At 38.6% G+C, this 19,321-nt stretch overlaps 1 protein-coding gene across 2 annotated transcripts in view; it reads left to right on the top strand.

Moving 5' to 3' along the window:
- Window positions 1-13,463, top strand: part of LOC114241922 (uncharacterized) — a 31,266-nt gene extending 17,803 nt beyond the window's left edge. The window contains exons 2-9 of one of the 2 annotated variants that reach the window (XM_028172911.2): window positions 6,361-6,472; window positions 7,440-7,521; window positions 8,288-8,432; window positions 9,687-9,772; window positions 11,124-11,205; window positions 11,511-11,611; window positions 12,684-12,805; window positions 13,322-13,463. In XM_028172911.2, the coding sequence (XP_028028712.2) occupies window positions 6,361-6,472; window positions 7,440-7,521; window positions 8,288-8,432; window positions 9,687-9,772; window positions 11,124-11,205; window positions 11,511-11,611; window positions 12,684-12,805; window position 13,322 (731 nt within the window). In that variant the 3' untranslated portion in view covers window positions 13,323-13,463. Of the gene's footprint in view, window positions 1-6,360; window positions 6,473-7,439; window positions 7,522-8,287; window positions 8,433-9,686; window positions 9,782-11,123; window positions 11,206-11,510; window positions 11,612-12,683; window positions 12,806-13,321 lie in introns of both variants that reach the window. The other variant, XM_028172910.2, reaches the window with a different exon arrangement.
- The last annotated feature ends 5,858 nt before the right edge of the window (window positions 13,464-19,321 follow it).

A 19,321-nucleotide genomic window follows, 5' to 3' on the forward strand; every position in this document is an offset into this window, starting at 1 on the left:
CCCTTTTTACGTAAATTGCGCGGACGGAGGAGTATGAAATTTTCCACACTTATAGAGAATATAGAGAAGAAGTGCACAATGCTAATATTTTTTTTAAATAATGCATAAAAGATACATTAAATCAATAAAGAAAAACTTACACACACTACATACTATGTATTTGACGCACACACGCATGCATACTATTTATTGTCAAACTTTTGTTCTTGACGTCTGTTGTCAAATTGAGAATAGATTAAATATTGTTTGTCTTTGTTAATATTTTTTATAGTGTAGTCTTAGCGAAATTTGTGTTTATAGAAGTATAAAATACAATCATAATAGTGCACAAACTTACAATTCCAATTAATTATAGTCGAATTTCGACTACTGCGGGACCTCTACTAAAGTAAAAGAGGCAATACAGGTTGAACGACTGTGGTAAATGTCGAACGAATCTTTTGATGTATAAACACTCTATGCTAGTTGCGTTATCCACTAAATAAAAAAAAAAACAAATAATTAGAATGTCTGAAGACTCAAAACAGATGTTTAGATAACACGTCTTTTTTTTTTCGCGGTGACGTAACGTAAATTCAATTTTAATAACGCCACTTGGCATTAGAGAGGTCTAAAGACCTTCACTGGACCATAGTCAATTATTCGATTATTATTTTTTAACTCGAATTACATAATGTCTCATGGGTATTCGTTTATAATAAAAATGAAGTAGGGGCAGATACGAAAACTTTTTTTTTATTTTCACCTTTCACTTCATCTACTTACATAAATCTACAAAGGGCCTTGAGTTTGCGGAGTTTTGTACCTCGTATTCCACAAGTGCTCTGAGCCATTAATAGGGATTTTCCTATCATATAAGCAGAATTCTTTATTGTAAATTATATTCTTAAAACGCCTTGGCTTTGAAACGTATTTCAACCGACGTGTTTTTTCCTGAGCGTTACGACACGTCCTTGGCTCATTCATAGCCTTTAGTTGCACTGCACCTTTTATAATCCTGGTTGGGCCATAGAGGTTCATCTACTCGTCTAATCATCCTTTTTTGTTATTGATTAGATGGGTGGACGAGCTCACAGCCCACCTGATGTTAAGTGTTTACTGGAGCCCACAGACATGTATAACGTATATGCGCCACCCACCTTGAGATATAAGTTCTAAGGTCTCAAGTATAGTTACAACGGCTGCCCCACCCTTCAAACCGAAACGTATTACTGCTTCACGCCAGAAATAGGCCGGGTGGTGGTACCTACCCGTGCGGACTCACAAAAGGTCCTACCGCCAGTAATTACGCAAATTATAATTTTGCGGGTTTGATTTTTATTACACGATGTTATTCCTTCACCGTGGACGTCGATCGTGATTGTTGAGTACGTATTTCATTAGAAAAATTGTCCTCGGGTAAGGGTAAGGCTAATCTTCGCCGTATGGCTATAATTTTGAGACGCCCCTCGTGCTAGCTCGCATGCTTAATTTTAATCCTTTTACAATCGAATCGCTCGCATACAACTACACCGGGAGTTTTATCCTATAGGCCGCCACGATTTCGAATTGACTCAATTCGTGAGAGACGCTTGCGACGAAGGGCTCGACGAGTAAATTAACCCTCAGACACAGCCCACTGAGTTTCTCGCCGGATCTTCTCAGTGGGTCGCGTTTCCGATCCGGTGGTAGATTCTGCGAAGCACGGCTCTTGCTAGGGCTCGTGTTAGCAACGTCATCAGGTTTGAGCCCCGTGAGCTCACCTACTAGTTAAGGTTACGCTGATATAGCCGCTCAAGGCTATCAGCATAGGTAGGACAAAAAAAACCGTGGAAGTCAATCGTGAACAATTGTTGAGTAGATACGTACTTCATTAGAAAAATTGTCCTCGGGCAAGGGTAATGCTAATCTTCACAGTATGATTGTAATTTTGAGACGCCCCTCGTGCTAGTTTGCATGCCTGATTTGAACCCTTTTATTGTTGAATCGCTCGCATACAACTACACCGGGCGTTTTATCCTATAGGCCGCCACGATTTCGAATTGATTCAATTCGTGAGACATGCGTTATCCTCAATCATCTTACTCGTAGGTAATGTTTTAGCGTTCTCCGATTTCGTCTTGATAATTGGAGACAGCAAAAACGCTTACCACTTGCTTAGCACCGGTAGGTACCACCTTTTTTTTTATTACCCTTGTAGGCAGACAAGCATACGGCCCACCTGATTATGAGTGGTTACGGTCACCCATGGACTTCAGCAATGCCAGGGGCAGAGCCAAGCCGCTGCCTACCGCTTAATACTCTCTACAAGCCTCGTTTGAAAAAGGACATGTCATAGCGCTCGGGAAACACACTTTGTCTATTTCTGTCGTGAAGCAGTAATGCGTTTCGGTTTGAAGGGTGGGGCAGCCGTTGTAACTATACTGAGACCTTAGAACTCGTATCTTAGGTTGGCAGCATATACGTTGTAGATGTCTGTGGGCCACCACTTAACACCAGGTGGGTCGAGCTCGTCCACAAAAATTTGTAATTTAAAAAAAAATGAACGCGTTAACTCTTTAAAAAAACTAGAGTTTAGTTTATTTAGATTGTACTCTATAGTAGTTAACTTAAAAGCGCCTTATACCGCGTAATTGGTACTTACTCTCTTCCCTCGGTTTTCTGTGAACCACTAATGCGAAGATGAGATTCTCGTTCAGGCCTCACCGCAAACAATAACCTTTGGCTGTGGTAACGGTACTTTTGAGCCTTATGATTACTATGATTTCTTCTTACACGGCAATTAGCTAACTTTTTTTTTTAAATATTATTTTAGTTTGAAATATCTTTCTACAGTTTGACGTTCTGAATTTATAATGACGTTCATAATGTCAGTTTCGATCTGTCATCTATATATTAATACGTGAAGCAAAAACTTTGTATCCCTTTTTACGAAAATTGCGCGGACGGAGGAGTATGAAATTTTCCACACTTATAGAGAATATAGAGAAGAAGTGCACAATGCTAATATTTTTTTAAAATAATACATAAAAGATACATTAAATCAATGATGAAAACATTACACACACTACATACCATGTATTTGACGCACACACGCATGCTTACTATTTATTGTCAAACTTTTGTTCTTGACGTCTGTTGTCAAATTGAGAATAGATTAAATATTGTTTGTCTTTGTTAATATTTTTTATAGTGTAGTCTTGGCGTAATTTGTGATTATAGAAGTATAAAATACAATCATAATAGTGTACAAACCTACAATTCCAATTAATTATAGTCGAATTTCGACTACTGCGGGACCACTAGTACTATTTAAATGTGTAATCTTAATTTTATTCATATAATGTGCTTTAGCTGTAACATTTTGTTGTATTGATGATGATATAATCGTAATAATAAATTTATTTTTACATTGGTAATCTATACTTATTATTATTATTATTATTATCTATACTAATATTATAAAGAGGAAAGATTTGTTTGTTTGTTTCGAATAGGCTCCGAAACTACTGGACCGATTTGAAAAATTCTTTTTCCATTAGAAGCCGACATTGTCCCTGATGAACATAGGCTACTTTTTTTTTGTTTGTTTCATGTGTGTTTTAATGTTTCCGAAGCGAAGCGAGGGCGGGTCGCTAGTAATTAAATAATTATGATACGATTTTTATTTTGTGTTCTCAACGTTATTTAGGTTAGTAATTTAAAAAAAGAATCATTATTATTTATTTTGACAATTTGGCGTTTGTTGAGTGTTTAATTTTTTTTTTATTGCTAAGATGTGTGGACGAGCTCACAGCCCACCTGGTGTTAAGTGGTTACTGGAGCCCATAGACATTTACAACGTAAATGCGCCACACACCTTGAGGTATAGTTCTAAGGTCTCAGTATAGTCACAACGGCTGCCCCACCCTTCAAACCGAAACGCATTACTGCTTCACGGAAGAAATAGGCGGGGCGGTGGTGCCTACCCACCCGTGCGGACTCACAAGAGGTCCTACCACCAGTAATTACACAAATTATAATTTTGCGGGTTTTGATTTTTATTGGACGATGTTTTTCCTTCACCGTGGAAGTCAATCGTGAACATTTGTCAAGTACGTATTTCATTAGAAAAATTGGTACCCGCCTGCGGGATTCGAACACCGGTGCATCGCTTCAACACGAATGCACCGGACGTCTTATCCTTTAGGCCACGACGACTTCAAATTAATTTTTGACATATAATTTTAATTATTTATGTATGTTATGTATAAGTAATTTTGGCGATTTGGTTATTTCATTTTCTTCCCGTCGCGTTGGCTGCAATGATTTAATTCAATAAATATTAATAGGAACATGAATGTTGAACTGCCAGTCGTCTGTTTGGTGGGACGACCTGTTGAATTCTGTGTCATCATTGTTTATAGCAAGACTAGCTTCACTTGTCCGCTTCGCTGGGCATTTAAAATTAACATTATTATTTCTCACCCCCACGAAGATTCAAGAGATCATTTCTCATCATTAACACCCCCGCAACTGGCGTAGAGAGTCCAGCACTCATATAAATATTAGCCTATCCGTTAAGTACATGTATTTTCTACATGGATACCAAGTTTCAAGTCAATCGGATGTACGGTTCAGTAGTTATAACGGAACATCCGTAAAAACCACTGTAGATTTATATATTAGTTATTAGTATAGAGATGTGTAAACCGGTGCGAATTATGTCTTTTTTTATCGAAAGCAGACGGCTCGCCCGACGGTGAGTGACAACCGTCAATAAAATCAGTGGTACAAAGAATAAGTAAAAAATTTCATGAACAAAATAAATCTTTTATTCATAATAGTTATAGTATTTATTGTATTATCATAATGTTAATTCATATTATCGTATAATAATGACGCATGAGATCGATGAAAGGTCATATCTGTTGTGTAAACAAAGAATGTTCGGAAATTAGCGATTTAAATTTAAATACATATCACGAATGTAATAGTCAAATGCGTTTGTCGAAACAAAAAGAAAATAAAGGGATAATCATCAATCAGTCCCGGAGAGTGATAAATTCCAATTTAAATTGACATTTTCCTTGACCTAATCAATGGACCAAGTCTCGAATTCGGAAGCGCACAAGCGGGTAACATCTTGTAGCAAAAATCAAACCCGCAAAATTGTAATTTGCGTTATTACTGATGGTAGGACCTCTTGCGAGTCCCCACGGGTAGGTACCTACCACCACCCCGCCTATATCTGCCGTGAAGCAGTATTTCTGGAAAATATTACGCTAAAAAGGTATTGTGCTCTGGGTGCGAGTTAAGATCGCCACGCCACTGTTCGAGGCATCGATGTCTAGTGAACAAATCGCGATTGAGAAAATACTTAACTAAATAACTTTCTTAATTAACTAATTTAAATACTTAACTACATAAAAAACTTGACGTATCAGCATACGTATTGACGTATTGGACGACGTTATGTAATATGTTATAACGTCTAAACGCAACCACGTGAAAGTGAAATTGAAACAAGACCTGGAATTGCATGGCTGTTTTATTTAATCATCAAAACACAACATAATAATATGATTGGTAAATTTAATTTGGATGCCTGCTGTTCATTGGGAACAGCATAACCCATTTCATCGAGATTCGATTGAAGAATGCGCAGCAGAGATCTGACAGTATTAGACAAGCAGACCATACCATTCAAACAGGCAAAGTCGTTTTTAGCGCTATTGTACGGTAGACAGAGGCTTGAATGTACCCTCAGCCTTGCGGACGACCATGAGCGAAGATAACCGCTCCATGAGATGGGCCGTATGCTCGTCTGCCTATTCTATCAGTCCACAGACGTCCTCTGCTGGACATGGCCTCCCCCAAGTCTCGCCACAACGATCGGTCTTGCGCTGCTTGCATCTAGAAGATCCCCGCGAACCTCAATAGACCGCGTACAAGAGTAATAAAAACAGTCCATATAGCGCTCGTGTGCAATCATTACCCTGGCGGCCTCTAGTAAGCGCGCGGTTAAAATGGGATAGGTATAAATGTGACAGGTTCATTGAGAGCAGGCGGTAGGCTCTGCCCCTGGCATTGCTGAAGTCCATGGGCAACGTTAACCGCTCACCAGCAAGTGGGCTGTCGTCTGCCTATAAGGGCAAAAAAAAAGAGTATTTAGATCGTCGCTCTCTATCAGCGCTACGTCCTACGTCATAGGTAAAGCCGTTTCTGTGTAGGAGTGTTGTTAAACCCCTACGACTGGGTTTCACTACAGTTTCCCAGGATATCCGGTCTGCTCGTCCACCTGTCCTGGTGAAACTGGAAAGGCCTCTGGGCCACCTGTAATCCCCCGTTCATAAAAAAGAAGGATCTTCTGCAATCACTTACGGTTCACTTTCGTTCCAGGGTCGTATCAGCCCAGCAACGAGCTAATGCTCCGCTTCTACAGCTATTACAAGCAGGCCACGGAAGGACCCTGTGACAAACCGAAACCTGGCTTCTGGGACGTGGTGAACAGGTCGGTCAGCCCTTCGATTTTAAATTACTAGTAGTAGGACCTCATGAGAGTCCGCGCGGGTAGGTACCACCACCCTGCCCATTTCTGCCGTGAATCAGTAATGCGTTTCGGTTTGAAGGGCGGGGCAGCCGTTGTAACTATACTTGAGACCTTAGAACATATATCTCAAGGTGGGTGGCGCATTTACGTTATAGATGTCTATGGGCTCCAGTAACCACTTAACAAAAGGTGGGCTGTGAGCTCGTCCACCCCTTTAAGCAATAAAAAAAAGAAAGAAAGAGAAAGACGAAAGAGCTTTAAAAACAGCCCCATAAACTAGCACACTTCACTTCAAACTAGTACACCTCACTCTGTTTAAAGCTGCTATGTTCATATCATTTCCACTTGCCACACTAGCGCCATTTCGGTGAGTCTTCCAACCAAAAAAATACATGTGTGCAATTCACACGTGGTAGAAGTGAAACGTTCAAAAATTAAGATACAATTATCCTAAATGTCTAAGTATATATGTAAAATTTTGCCATTAGTAAATAATTGTAAATCATCTTTTATAGTATGAGCTAGCGCCCTCTGTGAACTGATATTTTAACTTCACGTATAATCCTAAATTAAAATTCACTACAAGCGGTTTCATACACACGTTAGTATTAAAAAATCTCACAGATGGCGCTGTATTAAAAAAACACTACACTGAGAACGTGTGATGTGCTCTATCTCATTCTCTCGCCGGCTGAATCCTATACATTTATATGTTTGTGTCTCTATGGACTTATTTTTTCGTTTCATCGACTTTGAAATCAAAACGATTCTAAAGAAGTTTCACTTCAATAACTTACTGTTTTCTGCTCCTTACCCTCCAGACTTCGTATTTCACGAATGAAGTCTAATTATTTTCAGTGGCAGTTTTTAGGGGCAAAAAATGTTGAAGCTAATCCATCCAAAAATTAATTATTTTGTATGTTTACAGAGCGAAATGGGAATCGTGGAACAAGCTCGGTAACATGACTGCAAACGAAGCTATGCAGGCGTACGTCGAGGAATTACACAAAGTTAGTTTAGAATCGTTCCGACGTGTTCTCGTACGGGACCAGTGTGCTTAGTGCGAGTTTAACGTTCTCGATAGCGTAAAAGTTAACTCTTATTTGTATGCAGTTGGAGCAGCGCCCCTAGCGGCAAACGTAGGCAAATTTTTGAACTTCCAATATATATACATATACATATCTCAATTCGGTACACGGTTTATTACTGGTGGTAGGACCTCTTATGAGTCCGTGTGGATGGGTACCACCACTCTGCCTATTTCTACCGTGAAGCAGTAATGGGCTTCGGTTAAAGGGTGGGGCAACCGTTGTAACTATACTTGAGACCTTAGAACTTATATCTCAAGGTGGGTGGCGTATTTACGTCGTGGATGTCTATGGGCTCTAGTAACACCAGGTGGGCTGTGAGCTCATAGCTCATCCACCCATCAAAAAAAGGGAGAAAAAAGCTCATCGAAGCAGAGGACAGTAGCCGGCGCCGGGGCGTAGCGTCCACGGGCATCACTTCGCACAATAGTCAAGCCCATCGTACTATGTATATGTATATATAAACTACAGCCGTACACGCTGCGAACATCCCCCCCCCCATCTCACCCTGCATCCACTTCAGTCCTGCCCTGTGTGGCAGGGAGCTTCTGCCCGGGCAGATGAGTTAGTCCCGAGTCCCGTTTCGTGCCCCCGTAAGAGGGTACGACGACCCGCATTCATAATTCGGTACAGTCCGGCTCTGTTTGTACAATGAAGTTTGTACAATTCGAAGTGAAACTCTTTACAGATAGTCGAAACGATGTCGTACAGTTCAGACGTCGCCTCGTTCCTGTCCGTCGACGACGACGACCAGGAGTTTCCCAACAGCGACCTGGAGCTCGTGGCGGGGGACGTGCTCGCGAGGGTCCGCTCGGCGCACAACACGCCAGCCGGTGAGAGATTACAGGGAACTCGACGTTTGTCGTGGCGTGCAACCTCTTTGCAACCGTATTTGACAGGACGTAAGACCTATAATGACTAGACATAGACAGACACGTCATTTCGGATCCTCCCGATCCACTAACGGTGCTTTTAGGTACCTCAAGCACCGGTCACCGTTCTCGTCGGACCCGTCGCTTGCGATGAAGGGCTCGACGAGTAAATTAACCCTCAGACACAGCCCACTGAGTTTCTCGCCGGATTTTCTCAGTGGGTCGCGTTTCCGATCCGGTGGTAGATTCTGCGAAGCACGGCCCTTTGCTAGGGTTCGTCTTAGCAACGTCATTAGGTTTGAGCCCCGTGAGCTCACCTACTAGTTAAGGTTTCGCTGAATTAGCCTCTCAAGGTTATCAGCTTAGGTAGGATTAAAAAAAAAGATAGACAGTCTAAGACAGAGACTTGACAAGAATTCGAAAAGGAATGGAAGGAGGGCGTACGTGACCAGCGAGTGGCACGCAGTACATTTTTTTGACTTCCGAAAAGATGGACACAAAAGAGACGACAAGGAACGAACCGACCGTTCAACTGATCCTTTAATCGTTCAACCTTGGAGAAACTAGAACGACCAAAGGAAGATCCGAAGCTAAAACGCAGACTGCAGACGAGTATACGGCGAACCTGATGGTGAGTGGTTACCGTCGCCCATGGATGTCAGCAATGCCAAAGGCAGAGTAAAGCCGCTGCCAAACGCTTAATACTCTCCTCAAGCCTCGTTTGAAGAAGGACATGGCATAGCGCTCGGGAAACACCGTGGAGGGGAGCTCATTCCAAAGCCGGATGGTATGTGGCAGAAAAGACCTCTAGAAACGGACTGTGGATGAACGCAGTGGCTCCAGGTAGTACGGATGAACTCTACTCCGTATTTATGTATGCAAGCTTATCTTGAAAATATTGTAAGCGAAATTCGGGTATTTGTCAAATATCTTGTGTTCTATGATAACTACCCGCTACAAATACAATATTGGCAGATGTCGATGAGCGACATATTACGAAGCATTCTTTGAGTATGTTACCAGGGCCATGCCCATATCTGCCGCGGAACTGTTGAGCGTCGGTTCGAAGGGCACCTCAGTTGAGGCTTGAACCTCATGCCTCAAGGTGGGCGGTGACATGTGTATCTCAGACTCAATCGCGTACATCTCGCTTGTGCGTTTTGTTTAAGCTCCGAAGGTAGGGTATAGCGAAGTTCACTGTACATTGCCGCTCAGGTTCTCGGTCGGCGAGTGGCGCGTCCTCACCGGCGGCGCAACGCACGCGACACGACTCCGAGGACGAGTACATCGACACACTCGATGTTAGTGTTGTACGTAATATAAGCTCTATCGCCCCTCTCCTCAACCCATCCCTGTAACACATATGCGATCTAATGTCCATTCTCATCTCGTTAATCTTTGATGACCACTCTAAGGAATATAGTCTTTGACTGATCCGCCATATTCCGTTAAAAGGAGGTAAAAATCAACACGTGATTATATAGAAATAAAAATCATATCGATTGTCATTTGTTCCAAGAATCCAAACATTGCAATCCCTACATGCATGGCATGGACGTATACAATACTAGGTTTTTCACATTGTGCTCATGCTGTGCGGTGCTCATGGATTTGAATCTTTAGATTTTTAATCCTCATATCTGTTTATCTCGGTATTTCACTGAAAAACTCAGCGAGCGACCGCGTAGTAAGTAAAATGAACGGCAAAGAAAATGGCGACTATAGAGTCAGAACGATTGGAATTAAATCGATTCGTATTATCAATCGAATAACAAACGAAAAGTGCCTCGTTACAATTGTCAACTTCAAATTTCGAGTGACAGCACTGGCCGAAGCTGATCGGCTATGGATATGTTTGCTCAGAAGCACTTATTAAAAAAAAAATTTTTTTTCATATATTTCAGAATCTCCCGTATCCCCTTCAGATTTAACGTCCATTTTTTCCTTTTCCCTTAACAAAAACGCTTTCTTCTTAATATATAAATATACCATAAATTCTTCAATAATAAATAATACGTTTTCAGATACATGATCCCTAAAAGCAGTTTCATTAATAATATTTTATTTAAATATAATTTTACGGGTGCTTTACAATTTAGGTCTAGTTGTTGCCAACGACTGAATTGTTATCATTCGACATTCGTTTTTTTAAGGGATTTTATGACCTGGTAACTAAGACTGTTAAGTCATATCTTAGTTTAATTGATATTCTTATTTTTATGAAAAATGATAATATGGAGTGAAATGAAATGAAGGTGATTAATTTGAGACATTAATCAACTGGGATGAAATTAAATGAAATTTGATGATATGGGATGAAATAATATAATCTCAGTAAAATGGTGGTTATTTACTGAGACTTTTTCAGTGGACTTTTTGGAGGATCCCGAGAAGTTACGTCCAGCGGCTTTGTTTCATTTTCCCACATTCGTGCACTTTCGCAGACATTAAATAGTTAATAAACCACCGTTATTACACATTTATTATTTCACATTTAAACTTGAAGAAACACTAAATAAACAAAATAAAATAAATCACACAACTTCACTCCTCGCGTTCCCGCCAAAAAGTCCATATTTGTGCTTGTTTGTACATTGAGTTTCGGAGTTGTGGGTAGACAGATATAATAGAACATTCTCGTTCCCTGTGTAGAGCGAGCCCGAAGCGACGACCCAGCACCGCAGCGTCCGTCTCGGCAATGGACACGCGCACCAGATCACCTCGCAGCTGACCCGTGAGTGACTCGTCCATTTCAGAACCCGTCGCGGCTTGATTGGCTAGACGTCTGACGTTTTTGACAGTTGACAGCTCGATGACAGAAAGATGAAAAAAAATTTTTTTTTTTTATTCGTACCCAGTCGCTGGTATCCCAAGGGGCCGTTCCGGTTACGAATCATCCATTTCAGAACTCGTCGCGGCCCGACTGGCTAGACGTCCGACGTCTCTGACAGTTGCCTGGTCATGTATACTATCACTGTCATATAAACTGTCACTGGCATGTATACTGTCATGTACACCGTCACTGTCATACGTTTTCAGATTTGAAGGTCCTAGAGCAGTTGCCCGGGACACTGGCGCGGCTTGAGGCCGACGTGGCCGCGCTCAGGAAGGCCGTCGAGGGGGACCGAAGGATATTGGACGTGAGTTTGTTTCCCGCGTTAATCCGAACTCACTAACTATATTATTAAGCGTACGGTCTGCAGAATTGCACGGATAATAACTACTAGATAAACTAGACGTTTTGTTGTTATGACTACAGTACGTACTCCCAGTGCGGCGTATAACGAGTTCGCACTGACCTCGTTGTGCTCTCACCTGACCGCCGATAACCTCTTAAACACTAATGTAGAGTTCGTCCCTGGGTACATAGATGGCGTTAGTTGCGTTGTCCTTTTACACAGATCGTTGGTTAGGTTCCCTATATATAGATGGCGTTGCTTACGTTCCCATATACATAGATGGCGTTAGTTACAGCTCAGTACGACCTTCTGCCTGAACTATCCATGCACTTTTATAGGCGAATGTACTGAAGGACGTCCTCATGAAATATTTCCACGGCGAATAGTATAGTGTAATTAAAAAAAAGGCGGATTTGTGAGCCCGGACGGGCAGGTGCTATCGTCGCGGCAGATTATGCCGCGAAGCAGTAATGCCTTCCGGTTTTTAAGAGTGGGGCAGCCGTTGTAGTACCATACCATACCATGTCGACTGGGTCCAATTAATCATTCAATACTCAATACTCCGTGTACGCGTATTATTATATTTTTTATTTTATTATTATACTATACATTTTCAGTATTATTATGGCACGAAATGAATGACCTTCGCTTCTGAAATGCGTTTTAGTATGTTTTTACTAATAATAAATAATAGTTTAAAAAAACACTAACAAAATACGCTTTTATAGAAAATTCAACTAAAAAATAGAAAATAAATTTTAATAAATTTGAATTAAAAATAGTCTAAGAAAAAAATATTTTATTATAAAAAAAGCGTGGGGTGCTTGGTATCAGTATGGTATATATTCAATTTTTTTTTAATATTGAATTGTCATCGGTCCTTAATAAGTATACCAAATTTCGAGTTAATCCGACGTTTGGAAGGGGATCAAAATCATGTTCAAAGATTCCGTTACAAACATACATACGTCTGAAGCTAATAAAAGCGTATTAAAATTATTAAGCTCCTACCTATGTGTTGGGTCGTTTTCAGCAAGTTTCAGGCGGCTGGCGTTGGCCGTGGCAGGAGCTGAGCCCCCCCACATTGGCAGTGTTATTGTTATGGCCATTGCTGCTGTACCGGCTCGCCAGACGTAACAGAAGCGCTCTGCAATGGTCAGTATTGTGTGCTTGTTAGCGATACAATCGCGTTTCTCTGTACTGTAAAAATTTATGACACGTGTGTAAACTTTTTTACTGGTGGTAGAACGCCTTAAGTCTGAGCGGGTAGGTACCACCGCCCTGCCTATTTCTGCCGTGAAGCAGTAATGCGTTTCGGTTTGAAGGGTGGGGCAGCCGCTGTAACTATACTGAGATCTTAGAACTATATCTCAAGGCGGGTGGAGCATTTACGTTGTAGATGTCTATGGGCTCCAGTGATCACTTAACACCAGGTTTTGTTAAATTGCCCTATAGGCAGACGAGCATACGGCCCACCTGATGGTGAGTGGTTACCGTGGCTCATGGAGGTCAGCTAAAATCGATTATAAACGACTCAATCGTGTGAACTATATATATATGTTTCAATGATTTCTTCCAGATCTGTGTTAAGTCCGGGTTATCGGAATAATAACGTCGTCACTATGTCGTACCTTCACATACACGGATTTTAATGTGTAACAATGCTTACAGATGTCGAATGTTTGAGGAACGTTACCCACAGAAACTGGATAAAAGATTGAGAAGCAGCGACTCGCACCGCCTTGCACGTGATAAGCGTTCTGTATAACAAAAAAAAAAAAACCAAAATAATTATAGAATTTGAATATTTAAAATTAAAAAAAGGTTAACACGCCGTGATTACGATTTACAATCACACCTTGCGAATCGAAGGAAAATCGATTTTAATATAAACAATCGACTAATTCTAGTTTTCGATTAATCGATTTGAAAATTAAAAATTAATCGAATTGTCTCTGAATATATATCGACGTTTGAAAGGCAAACGTGACTAAGCGACAATGCGTGAACTTTACAGTAGACTAATTTAAAGTTGAAATACCTGAAGAAAATTCTATTTTAACGAATCTAGCTGTAGGATTGAAATGATTTTAATGGACCTAGAAATATATTTTTTTTGCGCATCGAATATGGTTATTGCCTATCATTTATGTACAAAGCAGTTATTGTCGCTTAGTCACGTTTGCCTTTCAAGCGTCGATATGTTGTTTTGTATTAAATAATGTACGCCCTGTACTTAGAAGACATTCCTATTAGGATAGTTAATACTAATTAAAATAAAACATTTTTCATCTGACACAAAGATAAGATTTAATAGTATTTATTTGTTAAATATATTAATCTTTAATTTAATGAAATCTTTATAATGAAATAAATTATGTCACACTCTAAAAAATACAATTCTCCGTTTACCTCATCAAAAGAAGTGTAACTTATTGAAAATTGTAATCATAGTGTTGCAAGCCTTGAAAAAAAAAACATTGAAACGGTATAGTACAAATTGTGGTTGGCAACACGAAGCTTTCAAGACTTCGGTGTTAGATTAAGCAAACACAAGTCGGCAATTCGATTTGAGCTGTTTTTTTTATACAAAAAACGTAAATATATGTATTATAAAACAGGGGTGAAAAGGTGAGGGTTGAAAAGTTGTTTGGTTTGAGCGACATTTTTGCAACTTTACAAGAGAGACATTTAAAAGTTTTTTTTTTATGGTATGTTACGACCTGGTAACTGAGACCTTTAGGTCAAGTCTTATTTGAATTTTTAATGTTATTTTTATGAAGAATGATAATATGGAGTGAAATGAAATGAAGATGATTAAATTGAGACATTAATCAACTGGGATAAAATTAAATGAAATTATATGGGATGAAATATAATCACAGTAAAATGCTGTTTATTTACTGACTTTTTTCAGTGGACTTTTTGGAGGATCCCAAGTAGTTACGTTCAGCGGCTTTGTTTCATTTTCCCTGATTTGAGCACTTTCACAGATATTAAACAGTTAATGAATCACCTTTAATACACATTTAAACCTGAAGAAACACTAAATAGACAAAATAAAACAAATCACACAACTTCACTCCTCGCGTTCCCACCAAAAATTCCTTTTAAAGTTTATGATTTGGAAAAAATATCTTAACAAAGAAAACTTCTTCAGCTATGAATAACTGGGGTAAACTTAATTGACGTTCAATTAAAAACATCGAACTGTTGATGCAAATACCAAATAAAGCCTTTAATTACAAAGATAAATGTGGCGTATTAACCGATATGTTGCTTAACCCAAATATCCTTTTACCCTTCGATATATTGTTTACCTATTATATAAATCTTTTTAGATGTAACAATAAGATTGATGAAGGCAATTATACTTGTAATTGTTTTTTTTTATATCGACGCTTGAAAGGCAAACGTGACTAAGCGACAATGCGTGAACTTTACAGTAGACTAATTTAAAGTTGAAATACCTGAAAACAAAATCTATTTTAACGAATCTAGGCTGTAGGATTGAAATGATTTTAATAGACCTAGAAATATATCTTTTTTTGCGCATCGAATATGGTTATTGCCTATCATTTATATACAAAGCAGTTATTGTCGCTTAGTCACGTTGCCTTTCAAGCGTCGATATACAATAATATTACAGTCAAACAGTATGTGGGTCAAAAATATTGTGATGCTTAACAGAGATGTTCGTTTTCAAAATGCAACGCTAAATCTAAAATTATCATACTCTATCTCGCTCGCACTCGTATTAATAGCGCGAGCCGAGAGCGAGACGGCACGTTTTGATGAATTTCGTCGTCCACTCAACACATTCGGTTTTGTTTGGTTACGTTTTTAAAATAATTTTAATGTGATATTTAGTTTTAAAATGATTAGAACGAAAATAAGTTTAATACACTTTTTTAAGTGTGTTTACTTTATTCACAATCAAATGGAATGGAAATAATATATTTTAAACAATATCGATCGAATACAAGACGATCTTTGGATCAGCTCGTGCACTTGGAACTAAGTTTATGTGAATCCAATCGTTACCGTAGGCTGTGGTACAGTCAACAAAAAAAGTCGAAACTAAAATTTAGTTATTAATTCTATTATCGTTCTCAATAATCACAGACGTATTTTTTTTTCGCGTTTGTAGTGTTAGAGGTTGGTAGAGAAAGAAATTTCGATTTCGTTTTTGTCGACTGTACCGGTTTTACATTTTTTTTTTTCATTCATACAATCATCATAATCGCTAAGTCACGTTTCAATTCTATTGTAAGTTCAATGTTTTGAGGCCAAGGGAAAAGTTTAACAAGGAAAAGTTAAGTAGAAATGAATTTAATTATTTTTTTAAAGGGATTTTATGACCTGGTAACTGAGACCTTCAAGTCATGTCTTATTTTAATGTATATTCATATTTTTATGAAAAATGATATTATGGAGTGAAATGAATTGAAGATGATTAATTTGAGACATTAATCAACTGGGATGAAATTAAATGAGATGATATGAGATGAAATATAATCTCAGTAAAATTGGTGGTCATTTACTAAGATTTTTTCAGTGGACTTTTTGGAGGATCCCGAGAAGCTACGTCCAGCGGCTTTGTTTCATTTTCCCACATTTGTGCACTTTCACAGATATTAAACAGTTAATAAACCACCGTTATTACACATTTAAACCTGAAGAAAGACTAAATAGACAAAATAAAACAAATCACACAACCTGACGCCTCGCGTTCCCGCCAAAAAGTCCAAAATGAATTTAACTCCTTTATGACAGTATTTATCTGTCAATTTTGAGTTTCGTATAAATGACACAGGTTTCATTTTTACTCAGTACAAAATTCTTTTGAAATATATGTGTCGTAAATCTAGATTTTATAATGCTGATTTGCGTTTAGGTTGAATTATTTCCTAAAAACTATTTCTGTGTTGCGCCTTGTATTGTTTTAATATGAGAACAAAAATTGAGATAACCAAAAAAATATTTTTTTTGTTAAAATAATAGTTAAAAAAAACTAAAAAACACGCTTTATATAAAATTCAACTAAAAACTAGAAAATAAAATTTAATTGAAAATAGTGTAAAAAAATATTTGTTATTGTAAAAAAAGCGTGGGGTGCATGTTGTTATTAGTTATAAAATATTTTTCTGACAGATATGAGTAGAAAAAATATTATTTCAATAATATCTTAAAAAGTACGGTCAATTACAAACATACAAACATACATACAAGTGAAGTTAATATAAAGCGTGTAAAAAAGTATATTACGTATCAACTCTAAAGTTTTCCTTGTTCAACTTAATGCATTTGTAAATAAATACCTAATGGATATAGGTGTTAAGTGGACAATTATAGATTTATTTTTTGTTTGTTTTAATTATGTAATAAAGGGGATTTTTTTTAAAATAAATAGTTTTTTATTTTATGCTGTATGCCAAGAACCAGCCTAAAGGATAAGGCTGCACTTATAGCCCGCGTTTGCGATCGTGTGATCGAATCGACGCAGGTAAGTATCAAAATACTAACGGAATATAAAATAGATATTGTGGAGATATATAACGACGGAGGAAAGATCTTCCACCGAGCGGGTGATATTGCTCGGTAGACCGACGGTCCAAATGTTTTTTTTCTTTTTTTCCTACCTAAACTGATAGATAGCCTTGAGAGGCTATTTCAGCGTAACCTTAACTAGTAGGTGAGCTCACCGGGCTCAAACCTGACGACGTTGCTGACACGAACCCTAGTAAGAGCCGACGAGGACGATGTGCTTGTGGTACCTAAAAGCACCGTTAGTGGATCGGGAGGATCCGAAATGACGTGTTTTGGGCGACTGCTTTCCATTCTGTCCGCAGGATCGGGAATGGGTCTGAATGTTTGATTTTTTTTTCTTACCTAAGTTGAGAGCCTTGAGAGGCTATTTCAGCGTAACCTTAACTACTAGGTGAGCTCGCGGGGCTCAAACCTGACGATGTTGCTAACACAAACCCTAGCAAGAGCCGTGTTTCGCAGAATCTACCACCGGATCGGAAACGCGACCCACTGAGAAGATCCAGGGAGAAACTCAGTGGGCTGTGTCTGTGGGTTAATTTACTTGTCGAGCCCTTCGTCGCAAGCGACGGGAACAACAACATTCTTGTATATCTGCAAGCTTATCTTGAAAATTTTAGCGAGATTCAGGAATCTGTCAAAGATCTTGCGTTGTATGATGGCTACTCGCCACAATATCGCAAAAAAAACATATCATCAACAAGGAAAATAGTTTTAAATAAAAGACGAAAACGTATATTAAAAACATTATATTATATTCCGTACGCGAAAATTACTCGTTACAATAATAATACCAACAAGCGCATAAATTGAACCGAAGAAGCATAAAAATCACAACTAGATTTTGTACAATGAATATTGCTTGTATCTAAATAGTCACTTTTTAGTTCACACCCATACGTTACGTTGGTAGTTTTCCAATGACAGCACAAGAGCGCATTATGCGGCATAATGCTCAACGTTGAATGTTCAAACTACAGCAACTCGAAGCACAATCGAGCACTCTCAAAAGTACTGCTCTCGCGTGATACTCGCAATCGATACCGACTCAGTGACAGAAAATTGACAAGTGTTTTTTTTTTTAAGTTGGCATTGATCGAAATTTTGTTTATATTATTGTTAGTAATATTTTTTAATGTTGAAAAAAATTGCAAGGCTTTCGTTTCGTCGTAGTTTCTTAGAAATAATCAATGCTAATTAAAGCTGTGCTAACTTAGCGCACTCTGCTGATGCATTTGAAAACTAATTCACGTTCCAATTAAGCTTCAGCATAATTCGGCATTGTGCGTCACTGAGTCGCATTATGCTCTGTAATTGGAAAACTACCGTTATGTGCTTAGTGAGAGTTTTTAAAATTTCTCGATCGCGTACAGTCCCTACGTTTGCCGCTAGGGGCGCTGTTCCAATTCCATACAAATAAAGAGTTAACTTTTACGCCATCGAGAACGTTAAAAAACTCGGACTAAGCACACGGATCTTTTTGTGAAAATCAACGTAATGCATTCTGTCAGCGGTTACATATTGAAATAAATGAAATACGCAACCCAGTGTATTGTATATCGACGGATGAAAGCGGAATTGTCGTAACATGAAAATTGCCAACTGTACACTAGAGCCGTATATATAATACTAACTGACCCATCTACCTTTTAAACCTTCTCTGGACTTCCACAAATAATTCAACGCCGAAGTTAGCCAAATCAGTCCAGCCGTTCTCGAGTTTAAGCGAGACTAACGAACAGCAATTCATTTTTTTATATATAGATAGAAGATAGATAATGTGGTAAAAAGTGTTTTAGCCCAAAACGCAAGTTACGACATTTAAACTTTCTCCCGCCGATATAGTTATGTCGGGTTTTATTGTCGATCATGTTAGCTTGCATTACGGCCACATACGTACAAACAAAATATTAAGTCTATGTGTATTTAAAAAGCCAAAAACGAATAATCTTTTAGTTAATGTAATTTTGAAAATTGGTCAAATGGCACGCTTGTATTGTTAACGTATGAGATAATGCAAATTGAAAAACAAGTAGCCATACAGAACTTTGAAGTTAGAGAGAAAAAAAGGATTTACTTTAAAAAAAATTGCACGAATGAAAATGAGTTTTAGAAGATTAAGCC

The sequence above is a fragment of the Bombyx mandarina genome, chromosome 02, assembly GCF_030267445.1.
Source record: "Bombyx mandarina strain Sakado chromosome 02, ASM3026744v2".
NCBI classification, from domain to species: domain Eukaryota; kingdom Metazoa; phylum Arthropoda; class Insecta; order Lepidoptera; family Bombycidae; genus Bombyx; species Bombyx mandarina.